This window comes from Elephantulus edwardii, unplaced genomic scaffold, assembly GCF_000299155.1.
Source record: "Elephantulus edwardii isolate Elephantulus edwardi_28Jun2011 unplaced genomic scaffold, EleEdw1.0 scaffold00052, whole genome shotgun sequence".
NCBI classification, from domain to species: domain Eukaryota; kingdom Metazoa; phylum Chordata; class Mammalia; order Macroscelidea; family Macroscelididae; genus Elephantulus; species Elephantulus edwardii.
In genome coordinates, this window is record NW_006399802.1 from 16349258 (window position 1) to 16363952 (window position 14695).

Genomic DNA, 14695 nt, shown 5'->3' on the forward strand with positions numbered 1-14695 from the left:
TGTGGAAACTGAGACGAGGGTGGCAATTGTTAAAACATGTTAGCTTTAACTTGAGAGCCAACAATGTGAATTTCAGTGTTTTTTTCTTTTTTTTTTTTTTGGATTTCAGTGTTTTGACTGTAATCTCATCCTCCCCTGAATACACTATGAGCATGTCACTTGTCACCTTTCAGCTGGGCCTCTGCTCTCAAAAGCTGGTAGGCTGCTGTCGCCACTGCAGCTGAGTAGCACTGATCCTTATATCAATTCCATCATGCACCTTTATTAGCTTGTCCCAAAGATTATCTCCTATGACAGGGACAGGGACACAAAATTACATAAAGTGCTCCATTGTCAGAGGTCCACAGCCTACATTAGCTAATGTGCTCTCTCCTTCTAAGAGGGGCATTCCATCATGCTGGGGTCCCCAGTCTATTTAGATCAAATAACTTTTTAAAAAAGAATGTTGAAACATTGTAACACCACAGAAAGGGTGTAGTTATAGACTCTGTTCTTAACAGAAACAGGTCCCTTCTGTAATAGAAAAAAAAAGTCATGTAAAAATTCAAATGGTTGACCACCTACATGTAGGAATTTATCAAGTGTTTATTTTGTTTTTAAATGAAAAAGTATTTAGTAGTGAGGAATACCAAAAGTGGAGGACGTACCAGTTGGGAGTAACAGGAGGGGACCGTGAAGGTAGACTCTTGGTTTCCAGATGCTCCACCGATAAGGATCTCCACATGGCTGGGTTCCACACCATCCCTCCGATCACCTTTTTACAATACTGGTTATTTAGGGACCTGAAAAAACCCACAAGGCAGGTTCATTTACTACACTGGCATGCTCAAAGAGAAAGAAATGATGGCATCCATATGTAACACAGGCCCAGACACCCTCCTATCCCTGACCAACACCTGGTTAAGCCCTTGGTGACATAGTTAAGGTTAAAAGCAGGCTATACAGTCAAGATGAGTTATTATTTCTTTCTCTCTTGACTTTTATTTTCAGTGTTTCTTCTTTCCTGGAGAGAATGCTTTCTCGTTCTTTTATACTGCAAGCAACAAACTTTACTGGATTAGATGGAATTTCAGAATAACACAAAAATATGGTTCAAGTGGCTTCAAGGAATCTTCACTTTACTCACACCAGCGTGGGGAAGAGCATCAACTATCCTCCCAGGCATCGCCTGTTATCCTAGCGGGCAGAGCTGCCACTGTAAATCAATGGTAACTCTGAGAGGGAATGTGAGAATATGTTTAGAAATTTAGAGTTCTGTGCTACAGTCTCTGTGTTAGTGTGAAGGTTACTTTCAAATTTTATTTATATCTAAAGAATTCAGATCTCAGTTTACTAGAAAATTCAATTCAGAGAATGAATTATTTTAAAGTAATTGGAGAGGGCCAAGAAGGTAGACTCTCAGTTTCTAAACTTGCATCTGAAGCAAGTTTAGGAATAACTCTTTCAATTCTAGAATTTCAACCACAGAGTCAAAATCATTTAACTATATTTTACTGTGATAATTAAAGATTCTGCTTATTTACTTGTGGCCTAAAATCAATCTACACACAAAAAGGAAAAATCAGACCACACAAAATATTAGAAATAATACAAAGCATTTGCTAGACTATCAAGGTAGTAAGTAATTTAGAATAAAGGAGCTCTGGTGGCCCAGTGGCAAGAAGCTGCACTGCAATCCCAAAGGCATGCATTTCAAGGCCACCAGCTGCTCCACAGGAGAAGGATGAGAAATCTCCTTCTGTGTGATTAACTGCCTCTGCAAACTTGCCGGAGGGTCAGCTGTGTGTCGGTTCTGACTCTACAGTACACAATTTATAATGAGGTCTAGTGGCCGACTGGTAAGGAGTTGTGCTGTCAATTCAAAGGCACACAATCTGAATCCACCAGCTGAAAATGGGTAATCTCCTGTGCAACTTACTGACTCTGAAAATTTGTTGGACGGTCAGCTGTGAGTCAGTTTTGACTTGATGGTACAACAACAACAATTTATAATAAGGGAGCACTGGCATTGTTGTCCATAGGGAGTTGTACTGCTAACTCAAAGGCTGAGCTTCTCTGGGGATTTGAATCCACCAGCGGCTTCCAGAGAGAAAGATGGGCAATTTCTTCCTATGCAATTTGCAGTCTCAGAAACCTCAGAAACTCACAGGGTCAGCTATGAGTCAATTCCAACTCAACAACGACTTCAGAGAGAGAATTTATAATAAGAAACACTGTTGTCACCCAGACCAGGATGCTCACAGTTGCATCATGACAAGATTCTTTCCTCTGAGCATGCTTATATCTGGGACCAACCAAAATGAACCAGCCTGAGTGGCTGATTCTGATCCATGGTAACTCACAGGGTACAGAGTAGAACTGTGTCACAGGATTTTCTTGGTTGTAATCTACAGATTGTCAATCCTTCTGCAGTGTTGCTGGGAGGGTATGAACTGTTAGCTGAGAGACAGAGAGAGACAGAGTGTGTGTGTGTGTGTGTGTGTGTGTGAGAGAGAGAGAGAGAGAGAGAGAGGGAGAGAGAGAGAGAGAGAGAGAGAGAGAGAGAGAGAAGTGAATTGAAAGCACAGAATCAGAACAAAGGAAAAAGATAAAAACTTGAGCCTGCTCTGTAGCAAAGTCCTTGCTTTTGCTTGCCTCACTGTGACACCTGTTAAGTGGTAGGAGGGATTAAGCCCAACCTGAGTAAATACTCCAGTAAGCTATTTCATGACTTGTTCAAGAATCTTTCTCACTGATATCAAGTCAGTTCCAACTTACAGTGAGTTCCCGTTAGGTTTCTCAGACTATAAATTGTCATGACAGGAGAATTCCCTGGTGGATTTGAACTGCCAGAGACTTAGAGCCTTTGAATTAACAGTGCAACTCACTATGGACCATGCTGTTGGCACTCCCAATTCAGGAACAGAGTTACCAAGGGGACCAAAAAAAAAATTACAGTGGGAGGAGCTCTGGTGGCATAGTGGCAAGAAGTTGTACTGCAATCACAAAGGTACACTGTTCGAATCCACCAGATGCTCTGCCGGAGAAGGAGGGACAATCTCCTCCTGTACCAGTCAGATCTGATTTGACCGTACATGCACAAAAAATAAATTTTAAAAAAAATTACAGTAATACTGCTGTTGTTGGGTACTGAGTTAGAACTGACCCCACTGCTGGTCTTCCAGCAGGTTTTCAGAAGCAGTTGAGCTCACAGGAGGAGATTGCCCATTTTTTCCTGTAGAACTGGTGGATTCAAACCTCATGCCTTCGGATTGGCAGCACAACTCCTTAATACCAAGGCACAAGAACTTTCTAGCAGACAGGAGCATCAGAGATGAAAACTTAAAATAGAGCTTGCTCTCAGTTTATCAGAGGTTGAGTGTTATGTATTTTTATTGGTATTAATAGTAACTGCTTCTCATGGAATCTAGATATATTTTCTGTTGCGATGGGAAAGTCTGCTGTTAGGGACCTCTCTAAAGTACTCAAGAGCAACGCGTCTCTCTGGAGACTAAGGTGCGCCTGATACAGGCCATGGTCTTTGCAATCACTTGTTATGCATCAGAGAGTTGGACAATGACTAGGGAGGACAGAAAGAAAATTGATGCCTTTGAACTGTGGTGCTGGAGAAGAGTACTGAATGTACCCTGGACTGCCAAGAAAACAAACAGATTCATCCTGAAGAGGATTAAACCAAGCAACTCCTTGGAGGCAAGGATTCTGGGGCTTCGTCTGACATACTTTGGACATGTTGCAAGGAGAGACAGGTCCTTGGAGAGGGACATCATGCTTGGGAGGGTGGAGGGACAGCGCAGGAGGGGAAGACCCTCTATGAGGTGGATTGATTCAGTGACTGGGGTAATCGGAATGGGTGCGTCAGAGGCAGTGCGATTGGCACAGGATAGTGTTTAGGGCTGGCTGTTGTACATAGGGTCTCTATGAGTCGCAAATGACTCGACGACACAGAACAACAACAACAAATTTGAACAGTGATGCAGTTCTACATAAGAGTGGTTCAGACAGTGGCATCATTTAGTAACAGCCCTGTGATAAACACAAAAAGGAATTTTTTAAAAACCAAGATATGATTTAGAAATTTTAGTGATGTGATACTTTCTGCCTCATCTTACGTAATTTAGAAAGGATTTGTACAATAAATAAACCAAAATATAAGCCATAAGGCCAATTTACCGAAAGTAGAAAAAATTTTATTTAAAGACTATGTATTCTTTTCTTTACTGGACTAGTCATTAAACATTTTGGATATCATTCCTACAGTATTCCTTTTAAAAAAATATATTTTACTGTGATATTAACTGAAGTTTACAGAAAGGTTGGATTTTCATTCATTCACTGTTGCACATTTTCCTCCCCCCCCCCCCAGTTCACTTTCGTTCTTAATATTAATTTATGGTTACATTCCATAGCATTCTTTTTCAAGAACTGAATATAATTAAGAGTGTGCCTCAGACAAAATATGCACTCAAACTGCCCACTACAATTCTTAATTACATTATATTATAGTATTCCAAAGTCATCGACTGTTGTTATTTGCTGTTGAGTGGATTCCAACTCCTAGTGACTCCATGTGTCAGAGTAGAACTACCTCCTAGAGTTTCCTTGGCTGTAATCTTACAGAAGCAGATCTCCAGGTTTTTCTCTCATGGAACCACTTAGGTGAGCTTCAACCTACCAACCTTCTGATTAGCACCTGACAACTTAAGTCTCTGTGCCCCTAGGGTTCCTCGTTTGACTCTAGATGTGGTTATGTGTATTTATTCATCTCTGGGGAGGATCTCATGGAATGAATGTCTTGGGACACTGGAACTTAGTGGCATCAGCCAGGAAAGACTTTGCTCAGCACACAATGACTCTATCATCCCCACATGTTCCCTTGATTGCTACATGGTACAGGGGAGCTGCCATTCTCTGCTTCCCTATCCACATCTCAGATTAATGCTGACAATTCCCCTTGAGACTACTCACTTTTTGGGGTTCCTAGAGCCCATAGTCCAGTACTGAGACAAAACATTCTTTTCCTGAGGTAGTAGCTTCTTTACTTGAAAGAACGTATGGTGCTCGACACAGGATTTCCATAAGTTTTTGCAAGAGCGGTAATTTAACATGTTGAAGGACACGATATGTTCTCTGGATTCGGGCTGGGGAGAAAAACACAGTGGTCATTTCAGCTGGGCAGGGATAGGAGCGAGGCCGCAAAAACATTTTATGCCCATACTGGTGATAAACAGGCAAGGTACAACAGAAAACGGACTTCTAACCATTGTGGGCTGAAAGCCAGCTTTTCAAGAAAATTTCAGAGCAGTTTTTAATTGTACTTTTGCTGATGGGTGCTGCTGAGTCAATTCTGACTCATGGGGACTCCATGTGATTGAGCTGACTGTCCCCACAGGGCTGTCCTGGCTGCAATCTACAGGGAAAGACCATCGTGTCTTTTCTCCTGTGGGGCTACTGGGTTGGCTCCAACCACCAACCTTTCAGTTACTAGTCAAGTGCTTAACTGCTGCATTACTGCTTTTGTTGTGTGCCATTGATTTGGAACTGACCAGTAGCTGACCATTCAGCAGGTTTGCAGAGGCAGTAAATTGCACAGCATGGGACTGCCCATTCCTCTTCACGTTGCTTAGGTAGGGGGCTCCTTTAACCAAACCCCTGTTGTTGAGTTGAATGCAACTCCTTGGCAACCTGACATTGGGATTTCCAAGCTGTAAATCCTTTATAGGAGAATGACCGTCCTTTTCCCTTGGTGGATTCAAACTCCTGACATTTCAGTTAGCAGCCCAACACAAAATACACTGTCATCAGAGTCGCACTGACAAAAGAATAGCTCTGTCCTGTAGTGGGTGAAACCAAACTGTTCCTTAGAGGAAAGGATTTTGAAGCTCTAACTCACATACTTTGGGCATGTTGCCAGGAGGGACCAGTCCTTGGAGAAGGATGTCATGTTTGGGAGGGTAGAAGGATAACACAGGAAAGGAAAATGAAATTGTCAGAGACAATTAAATTGGCTCAGGATAGGAGTAGGTTTAGAGCTATTGTACAGGGGTTGCTATGAGGCAACTCAACAGCACTGAATCACAACAACAATAATAACAATGAGTGTGGTAACAAAGATGACTAGTACATATTCTTTATCATGTCTGTGGTTCTTTGTAAACACTTTTATTTCATGCTTGTCACATTTCTAGGTTGGTAATGCCTAGAATGATAAAAGCCTAATAGATAAAAAATGACATAAATAATAATTATTACTATTTACTAATATTAATATTTAAGAAAATAATAGATAAGCCTAATAGATAAACACCTAATATATTCTTTAAAAAAATTTTAGTTTCAAGAAAAGCTGTTTCTTGAGAAGCTGATCTTTCTCTAAGAGGCAAAAAGAATTTTACAGTCCTTGCAACTTCTTTATTTGCCTTCCACAAAGCACAAAGTTAAATTCAATACTCACATCTAACAGGCCCTTTAATTATTTGCTTCAACCTCATGCTACATGAGTTGAGATTTTCTGTTTTCATGCATTTTTGTGCCACTTCAAATTTTACACCAGATTCTAGGAGATCTCAATTCTAATCTTAATTTGCCCCCAGCTGTTAATGTTTTCATCTCAAAGAGTTCACTTTTATGTTGAGTCATTTTAAGTAATACTGTCTTTGAAAAATGGACATAATGACAATAAATGGAGCAAGGTGGGGGGTGGTATAAGGAAGGAGCAGAGATCTAGGGTTCACAAAAATTTGGGCTCAGTTCTGGCTCCCCAGGTTCCAACTGTGAGAGTCCTAGTGCCCTCACATGTCATTCAGAGTTTTCCATGTAGACAGTCATACTCAGCTATCCACAGAGGATGGACTCCTTCTAGAAACAAAGACATAGGATGTGTGCATTTTAAACACACGAGGGAACGTACTGCCCTTGTGACACTGACTGCTGCTCTGTGGCCACTCAGCGCCAGCTGCTCTGGTCAATGCTATCATATTTAATCCTCAGGATTCCTCAAGAAGTGGGCATTTTTTGGAAACAAAGTTGAGTTGGGTTAGGTGAAGTTAAACAACCTGACCAGCTGTTAAGTTGAAGATCTGGATTATGAACCTTCTGTCTCTGACCTCACAACCAGTTAATTCTCCAATCATTTGAGGAAAATGAATTATCTAGAGAACTCTGGACACCAATGCCCATTTTCTCTTTATCATGTCATGCTTGTCCCAGCCACCAGCTGCTGAGTCAGCTCCAGGTCATGACAATCCCATGTGTGTCAGGGGAGTACTGTGCCCGTTGGGGTTTAGAGTTTGCAATGGCTGAGGCTCCAAGGAACCTCCAGGAAGAACCTCCAACTTTTCAGTTGGCAGCCAAATGAATTAATCATTTGTATTACCCAGTTTTCCTCCTTCCCAGACACTCCTTCCATTCCTGAAGGACTAAGAGGTGAGGTAACAAAAAATACAACAAACAACACTTCAACAATTTAGATCCTCCCAGAAGAGCTGTGGGTGAGCATTAACATTACTGGTAAGTATATTCATTTTCTCCTGGACACAAGAGCCTACTATTTGGTCCTAAAAGCCTTCAGAGATCCCAACTCTTCTCACTATTTCTTAGTTGTTGGAATTGACGGAAAACCTCATAAGCAGTTCCTTACTTCACCTATGTCTTGCATGCGAACTTCCGAGCTGTAAAACAACACAGTGGTAGATGGAATTTGGTCTAGGACTTAAGAACAATAAGTGACACAGTTGAGCCTCTACATCTTGTGGTTCCTAACCTTTATACTATAATAGACAAAGTGCTAGTCAATAGGCCTTTTACTTTAAGAACTACCTTCCCTTTGTAATTTGATTTGTGCCACTATTAGAACCTCTCCTTGGAATATTATTGCTTTTTAATTTGACTCATGTACTTTTAACTTGTTAGTTAAATTTGTGTCTTCTAGGCTGCAACACTACCATAATCATCTTCAAGGATATGAACTTGTACGGCTAAGCACAACTGATAACAGTGCATCTAAATTCCAAAATCAATCTCCACAATAGTCTAAGTGTTTCCTATTGCCAAAGGGCCCTTTAGAGTAGTGAGAGAAGATCTTCACCCTGAAACCTACAGCATCCCTTTTCAGCAGGAAGTAGCTAAGAGAATACGCTGTCCCCTTTTCCTTATGAATCAGGGTGAAGTCTCTCTCAGGGAGGAGTGATAGGGAATGGCAAAGGACACACTGACGAAGGAGATTAATCAGAACTGGCTTTGACAAGCACTGTGGCAACGGCACAATTAAAACAGACTTTCAAGGGGGGGGAAAAGAGGAACGAACTGGGGGGTGAGGGTAGAGAAAATAGTGCAACAATGAATGAATGGAAACCTAAAATCTCTGTAAATGTTCATTAAAATTAATAAAATTTAAGAAAAAACCCATAAAAGAAACAGAAAAATATACATAAATTAAAAAAAATATAAACACAGCAAACAAAACAATTGTAGACACAACTCACCTGTTTCTGTCGCTGATGTATAAAGAACTTTTTCCTTTTGAAAGAAATTTTTAGAATGTTCACCCTATTAAAAAGGGGAAAAAATACCCCACAATAAATAATTAAGTAAAAGGACAAATGCTATATAAGGGTGCTACTGTATAAACAGGAGGGTAGCTGGGGGATGGGGGTAACAGAGAGCAGAAATGGAATGGATAAAGCAAAGGACACTGTAAAGGATCAAGACGAGGGAGGATCATCCTGAGAAGAACTGATGAAGGGACAATTAGCAAATAGGAACAAGGTGTTCAAATGGGGAGGGGGAGGGGGATAATGGAAAAAGGAGGGGGGATCCACTAGCAGCAGAGATTAGTAGATGGATGAGGGGGGAATGAAGGTGTAGGCAAGATGCAGTGGGAATTTAGAGACAAGCTGATAAAAGGCATCAATCAGCAGTAATTCATGACATAAAACAATGTATATGAATGACTATAAAACACAATGCACATGCATAAAACACAATGTATATAATGTATATGAATGACTAATAAGCATCTCCTCAATTAAGCCTTACAACAGTTCTGAAAAAACAAAGAACCCGTAAAATGTAGTATTATATCCAATTTCAGCTGAGGATACATACTCAGGCTCAGAGATACCCCCTAAGTGTCCAATTATCAATCAAATATAGCCAAGATATGTCCACAAGCCTTCTCTGACTACACAGTCCATGTTCTTGATCAAGTCCCCCAGACAGTGGTGATAACAATGAGCATTAAAGTGGGCGAGGCATGAAAATCCCCTACTATGATGCCTGACAGGTGACAGCTCAGTGTCCCAGCTCAGCAACCCATCCCTGGCTTCCATGCTAACTCCAATTTCTGTGCTACACAACACTCTCTCCCTGAGTAAACCTAATTAAATGTAAACAAGATCTATGTCGTCCCCTGGCTTTTGGGTCCGCCATAATTCCCTACTGTTCTTCACAAAAGTACTAAGTGTCGAGAATGTCTGAGTAATGTGCCAAGGAAGCCCTAGGGACAGAGTGAGCAAGGGAGTCAGTCACCGCCACCTTAAAGTTCATAATCTAGTGAGGGAAAAGTATCAAATAAATAATTAGTGACCTAATTAAATCACTGTAATTGTGATTACTGCAGGCAGAAAAGTTCAGCGTCTTCTAAGAAGGCTATAAATGAAATCTGTGCTCTGGAAGCCCCTGAGGTTCTTCGTGACCCAGCTACTCTCCCATCATTCTCACACTTCCCCTTCACTCATATGCTGGGTTCTCCCTCATGTCTGAACCTCCAAATAAGCTGCTCATTCTGTGTAGAAATCACTCCCTGGGATAAACCCCAGTGGGTCTTCATATTAGGTTTAGAGCTCACCACCTCTCTGGGCTTGAGACCCTTCCTTCGTGATGCCTTCTCTGGAATGTGCCTCTTCACATCATATTTATGGCCTGAGGTCACCACCTGTAATGTCTACTTCCTTGCTAGCCTGTGACCTTGCCATCAGAGTCCAGAGCCAGGTCTGGACAGAAGCTGGCCTGATTTCAAAGGTCAAAGGTGACCTGGGGGGGGCGGTGTCTGTGTGTAAGTCTATGGGCTAAAGAGGTGAAAAGTTTATGCAGGCTCTATTAGAAAAGCTTGTTGACAAATCAGCTTCCCCTGACACTTCTCATCTACTTGAATTCTGTCCCCTTTCAAATATGTGCTGAATCCTAAACCCTAAAACCATATGAATAACTGTGCCTTCAAACAGGGATTGGGTTTCTTATTTTATGCTAGTAAGGTCATATAAGAATAGGGTGAGTTCTCCACCTAATTACTTCTAAGTGGTGTCTTAGAACAAGTGCAGAACAGATACAGACATATATGCACACACTAAGGGGAAAGAAAATGTCTGAGAATGCCAAGAAACTCTTGGGCTGCTGATGAGAAAGAAAGGACATTTCCTTGGAGCCAATAGCCTGATCCAGACTTCTAGCCTCAAAAACTGCGAGACAATAGATCCCTCTTGAACCTGACAGGCCATGGTCTTTGCAATTACTTGCTATGCATCAGAGAACTGGACAGTGAATAATGATGACAGAAGATGGATCAATGCCTTTGAGCTGCGGTGCTAGAGAAGAGTACTGAACATTCCATAAATTGCCAAGAGAACAAATAGGCCTGTTCTGGAGAGGGTGAAACAATTTGCTCCTTGAAGGCAAGGATTTTGAAGCTCCGTCTTACAGACTTTGGGCATACTGCCAGGAGGGACCAGTCCCCTGGAAGAGGACATCATGCTTGGAAGGGTGGCAGGACAGCACAGGAGAGGAAGACCCTGGACGAAATAGATTGACACTGTTAACTGGGGTAATGGGGGTAGGTGTGTTGGAGACAGTGAGACTGGCTCAGGATAGGGTAGGGTTCAGAGCTGTTATACACTGGGTCGCAGGTAAAGCAACCGCATGTAATAAAAACATCAAGCCATTTACTGTGGTATTTGTTACAGCAGCCTTGGGAAACAAAGAACCTCCTGATGAGAGTCTTCATGGAACTCAAACCTTTATCTGTGGAGGCTTAGGCGGCTGGGCCTGGAGGCATCAGGCCTGTGGCATCAGAGAGTCAGCCGTGGCATCTGAGGGAGAGGAAATCAGCCCTATGTCCGCTCTCCACTAGGCCCTCTACTTAGTCCCCAGCCATAGGGCTGCCCAGACCACCCTTCAGTTAACTGACATACTAAACTCTGATTTCTCTCCTTAAAGTCATTTCCATTCAGAGTAAGACCTGATGGTTGTGTCTTAATACTGCTGTTGTTGCTCCTAAGAGCCCCTCATTCAACTACAACTCATGTGACCCTATGAAACCTTGTCCTATCCTGTGTCATCCTTATGGTCCCTGCTGTGAGACTAACTTATATAGCTGTTGCTGTGTTGTTGTTGTGTACCACAGAGGTGGAAGCAACCCATAGCAGACCCTCCAGCAGGTTTTCAGAGGCAGTTAAACACACAGGAGGAGACTACCCGTCCTTCTCCTGCAGAGCAGCTAGTGGCCTTGAACTGTGTGCCTTTGGGATTGCAGTGCAGCTTCTTGCCACTAGGCCAAAAGAGCTCCTATATATGGCTGTTGTGTAAAAATTCTTTGTGCCTGCCAGGCTCACAAGCTTACAGGCCAACCTGCTGCAGATGTCCTGTGGGTTCTCTTGGTGTTTAGAACAGAGCTGGACTTGGTAGAAATTCAACTAGGAACGGAGGGACACTACTGAAGGCACAGCTCTGAAGCGCTCCTCTGACTGCTTGGCAGTGCACAGGGCCGCTCCTTGTGTCATTTTACCCACCAAGTCTCCAGAGTCTCTCAACTATAGAGTGACCAGGAGAGGGGCTATTGATGTTAACCATGTCTTCATTACTATGACCCCATCTGGACCAAAGCAAAGGACAGAGGTAATACCTTGGGGAAGATCTCTCCTAACTGCTAGAGAAATAAGTTTAAAATGAGAGATAACAATACTTTGGTTGAGTATATTTTTAAAACATGATTCAGAAAGCAATTAGAACTGGCTTGCACTTACCAAGGATAGAAACTTGTGCAAATGTATTTTCGGTACACAGCGATGCCCGCAGAAGCAATTCCAATCATTAGATCTAAATTGTGCAGATCCTGTGAAGAGGAAGATGGCAGACTCACAGCCCAGTACAGTCATGCTTGTGCCCTCCAGCAACTTCAAAGCACCCACGCTTTTATAAATAGTAATATGCATAAACTCTAAAGGGGGAAATGTGACTGCAGACAGGCAACGATCTCCACTTCACAGATATTTAAGATCCGAGTTTTCAGCACCAAATTTCTTCTGGAGTGAACCTGCGTAGCCTGGCTGCAACACCTGGAATCCACTAGCCCTAAATGACCAGATTAACCCATTCACGAAATAGGTACATTTAAATGAATATTCAATTTCAACAGTATTTTTTTTAACAATTAGTATTGGATAATCATATTAAAATCACAAAGGCCTCTCTCCCCTCCACCCAGGCTTATCTATATCTAGACTCCTAGCACTGAAAAATGTTTTTGGTGTTCGCTGCCATTGACTCAGAATGGCCCACAGCTGAACTTCTAGTGGGTTTTCTGAGGCTGTGAATTCCATGGGAAGAGACTGTCCACCTTTCTCCTATGGAACAGCTAGCTGATGAACTTGAACCTTGTGCCTTCAGGTCAGCAGCACATTTTTACCATAAGCCAGCACAGCGTCCTGTAAAAAGCCTTAGCTATTCCAATATCATGATGAAAATGTAAGAGTCCAGGAGTGCTGACTGTATATCCAATTAAGAAACAAATATTTCTTGTCAACCCAACATACTATTAAAATGAAAATATTGCAATATTAAGTGTGTATAAAAACTTATTTTTTCAGTTCATGGACCAGGGAATGTCTGGCCTACAATTCAGACAAGAGTTCCCCTACTTCTAAACTAAAAATAAGAGCTTATGAGTTCACAATTTAATATTGGGAACATTTTATTTTTAACAGTTTTAATGATAAAAACAGCAGTAAGGGGAAATTCTCAACCAAATTTGAGAGATCCAGTCCTGACTGGGTATGTTCCTGGGAGAGTTAATTTATTGCCTTGGATCTTGGCTGCTAGGAAAGGTAGGTGTTTCTATGAAAGCGAAACTCAGGCTTCAGTTTGCTGACGTGGAGCTTAGCACACATGACTCCATCTGGAGGCTGGTACTGTCAGGTCAACCACATGCAATATTTATTTATTAAGAGCCTATGTGCTATCATTAAAGAAAGAGAAACCATCTTTAATGAGAAACACCTCCCCCAAAAAAGAACACTAAGAGCCCATGTGCTCAGCATTGTCTCAGACAATAGAGAGATAGGAGAAAGATACAGTGCCTAGAAACTGCTTAAAATCCTTTTAAAAACAAGGTTCTCTTCAAAATAAAATAGCTCCTGCTCTTGGATTATTCGCCTTCCTACTTCCCTAGTGAGAAGCACGGAGTTATGCTGAAGGGACACAGTTAGAGTCATTTACAACAGAGAGTGAACCTGCCACTTTCTTGCTGTGTTGTTTTGGGCTCTGAGTCTCAATTTTTCCTTCTGCACAATAAAGATCAGAGAACTGAAATGAGAGGATATAAATAAGGCACCGAGAATAGGGCTTGGCATGCGGTAGGTATATAGTAGTGTAAAATTTTTGGAACCTAGAAGTTGTGTGAGGCAGAAACTTCAGGGTAGAGAAGGAAAACACAAACTATTTTCCAGGAACAGAAAGCAACAGAAGAGCAGTAACACTGTGCTTTCAAAAGTGGAAAACTTTCATGACATGGAAAAACAAGGCACTCTTGCTGAGTTCACTTCTCAGGGGCTTCAGTGTAAATGTTCAAAATTTTCAAAAAAAAAAAAAATTTTCCTTCTCTCTCAAGAGATAGTGTGAGAAATTATTTATGGATAGCAATGTAAACAGGGGAGTTGAAAAAAGAGGTCCAAAAAACCCCAGTGCTGAAAGAGAGTGAAAAGCCTGGAGAGTATTCATTCTAGAATCGCACACTGAAAGCAAAATAAAATTTGCCTGATGAAAAGCAAGGCTGTAATTAAACACTATTATACAGCTGGGACATACAGACAACAATGGTATCAAAAGAGTCCATAAGGAGTTGTCCTGCTAACCAAGGTGGTGCTTCTCTGGTGGTTGAATCCACCAGTGGCTCTGAGAGAGAAAGATGGGCAAGCAATCTCCTGTGCAATTTAGAGTCTCTGAAAATCTGTTGGAGACCAGGTCTCAAATCATTCGGCTTGTGGCCTCTCAGTGTGCACCTGGGTCTCTGAAGTTGGGACTATTTCTGTTCACTACCTTTGCATAACCAACTACACATTTCCCAGCTGCCTTTGCAGAAAGCAGGGCCATGTGACTCAACCTGGGCAGCGTGCTAAGAGCAGAAGTGATGTGTTGTCTCTTCTGGGTTGAAGCTGGTATTCTGCCTTCTAGCTCCTTCTCTTATTACAAACACGCAGACTTCATACAAAGGTGGCTAAGCCACAGACGTGGCTCTCCTGGAGAGATGACTGGACCCATCACAGACTCTAAACAACTGAGAAATGAACTTTTGTGATACGATGCTATTAAGATATTAGAACCTACAACCAGGAGAAGATAACGTAGATGAATGGGATCTTCTAAGACTCAAATCCCTATGCACATCCAAAAACTTCTCCAACAGGGTAAAAAGGGAAGTCACTGACTG

General features: G+C 41.9%; 1 protein-coding gene across 2 annotated transcripts in view; it reads right to left on the minus strand.

Annotated features, from left to right (window-relative positions):
• Window positions 1–14695, minus strand: part of PTPN3 (protein tyrosine phosphatase, non-receptor type 3) — an 89464-nt gene that overhangs the window by 47221 nt on the left and 27548 nt on the right. The window contains exons 9-12 of one of the 2 annotated variants that reach the window (XM_006886922.1): window positions 12015–12103; window positions 8481–8544; window positions 4966–5138; window positions 648–782 (exon numbers count right to left, since the gene is read on the minus strand). In XM_006886922.1, coding sequence (XP_006886984.1) covers window positions 648–782; window positions 4966–5138; window positions 8481–8544; window positions 12015–12103 — 461 coding nt within the window. The remainder of the gene's footprint in view (window positions 1–647; window positions 783–4965; window positions 5139–8480; window positions 8545–12014; window positions 12104–14695) is intronic. The other variant, XM_006886923.1, reaches the window with a different exon arrangement.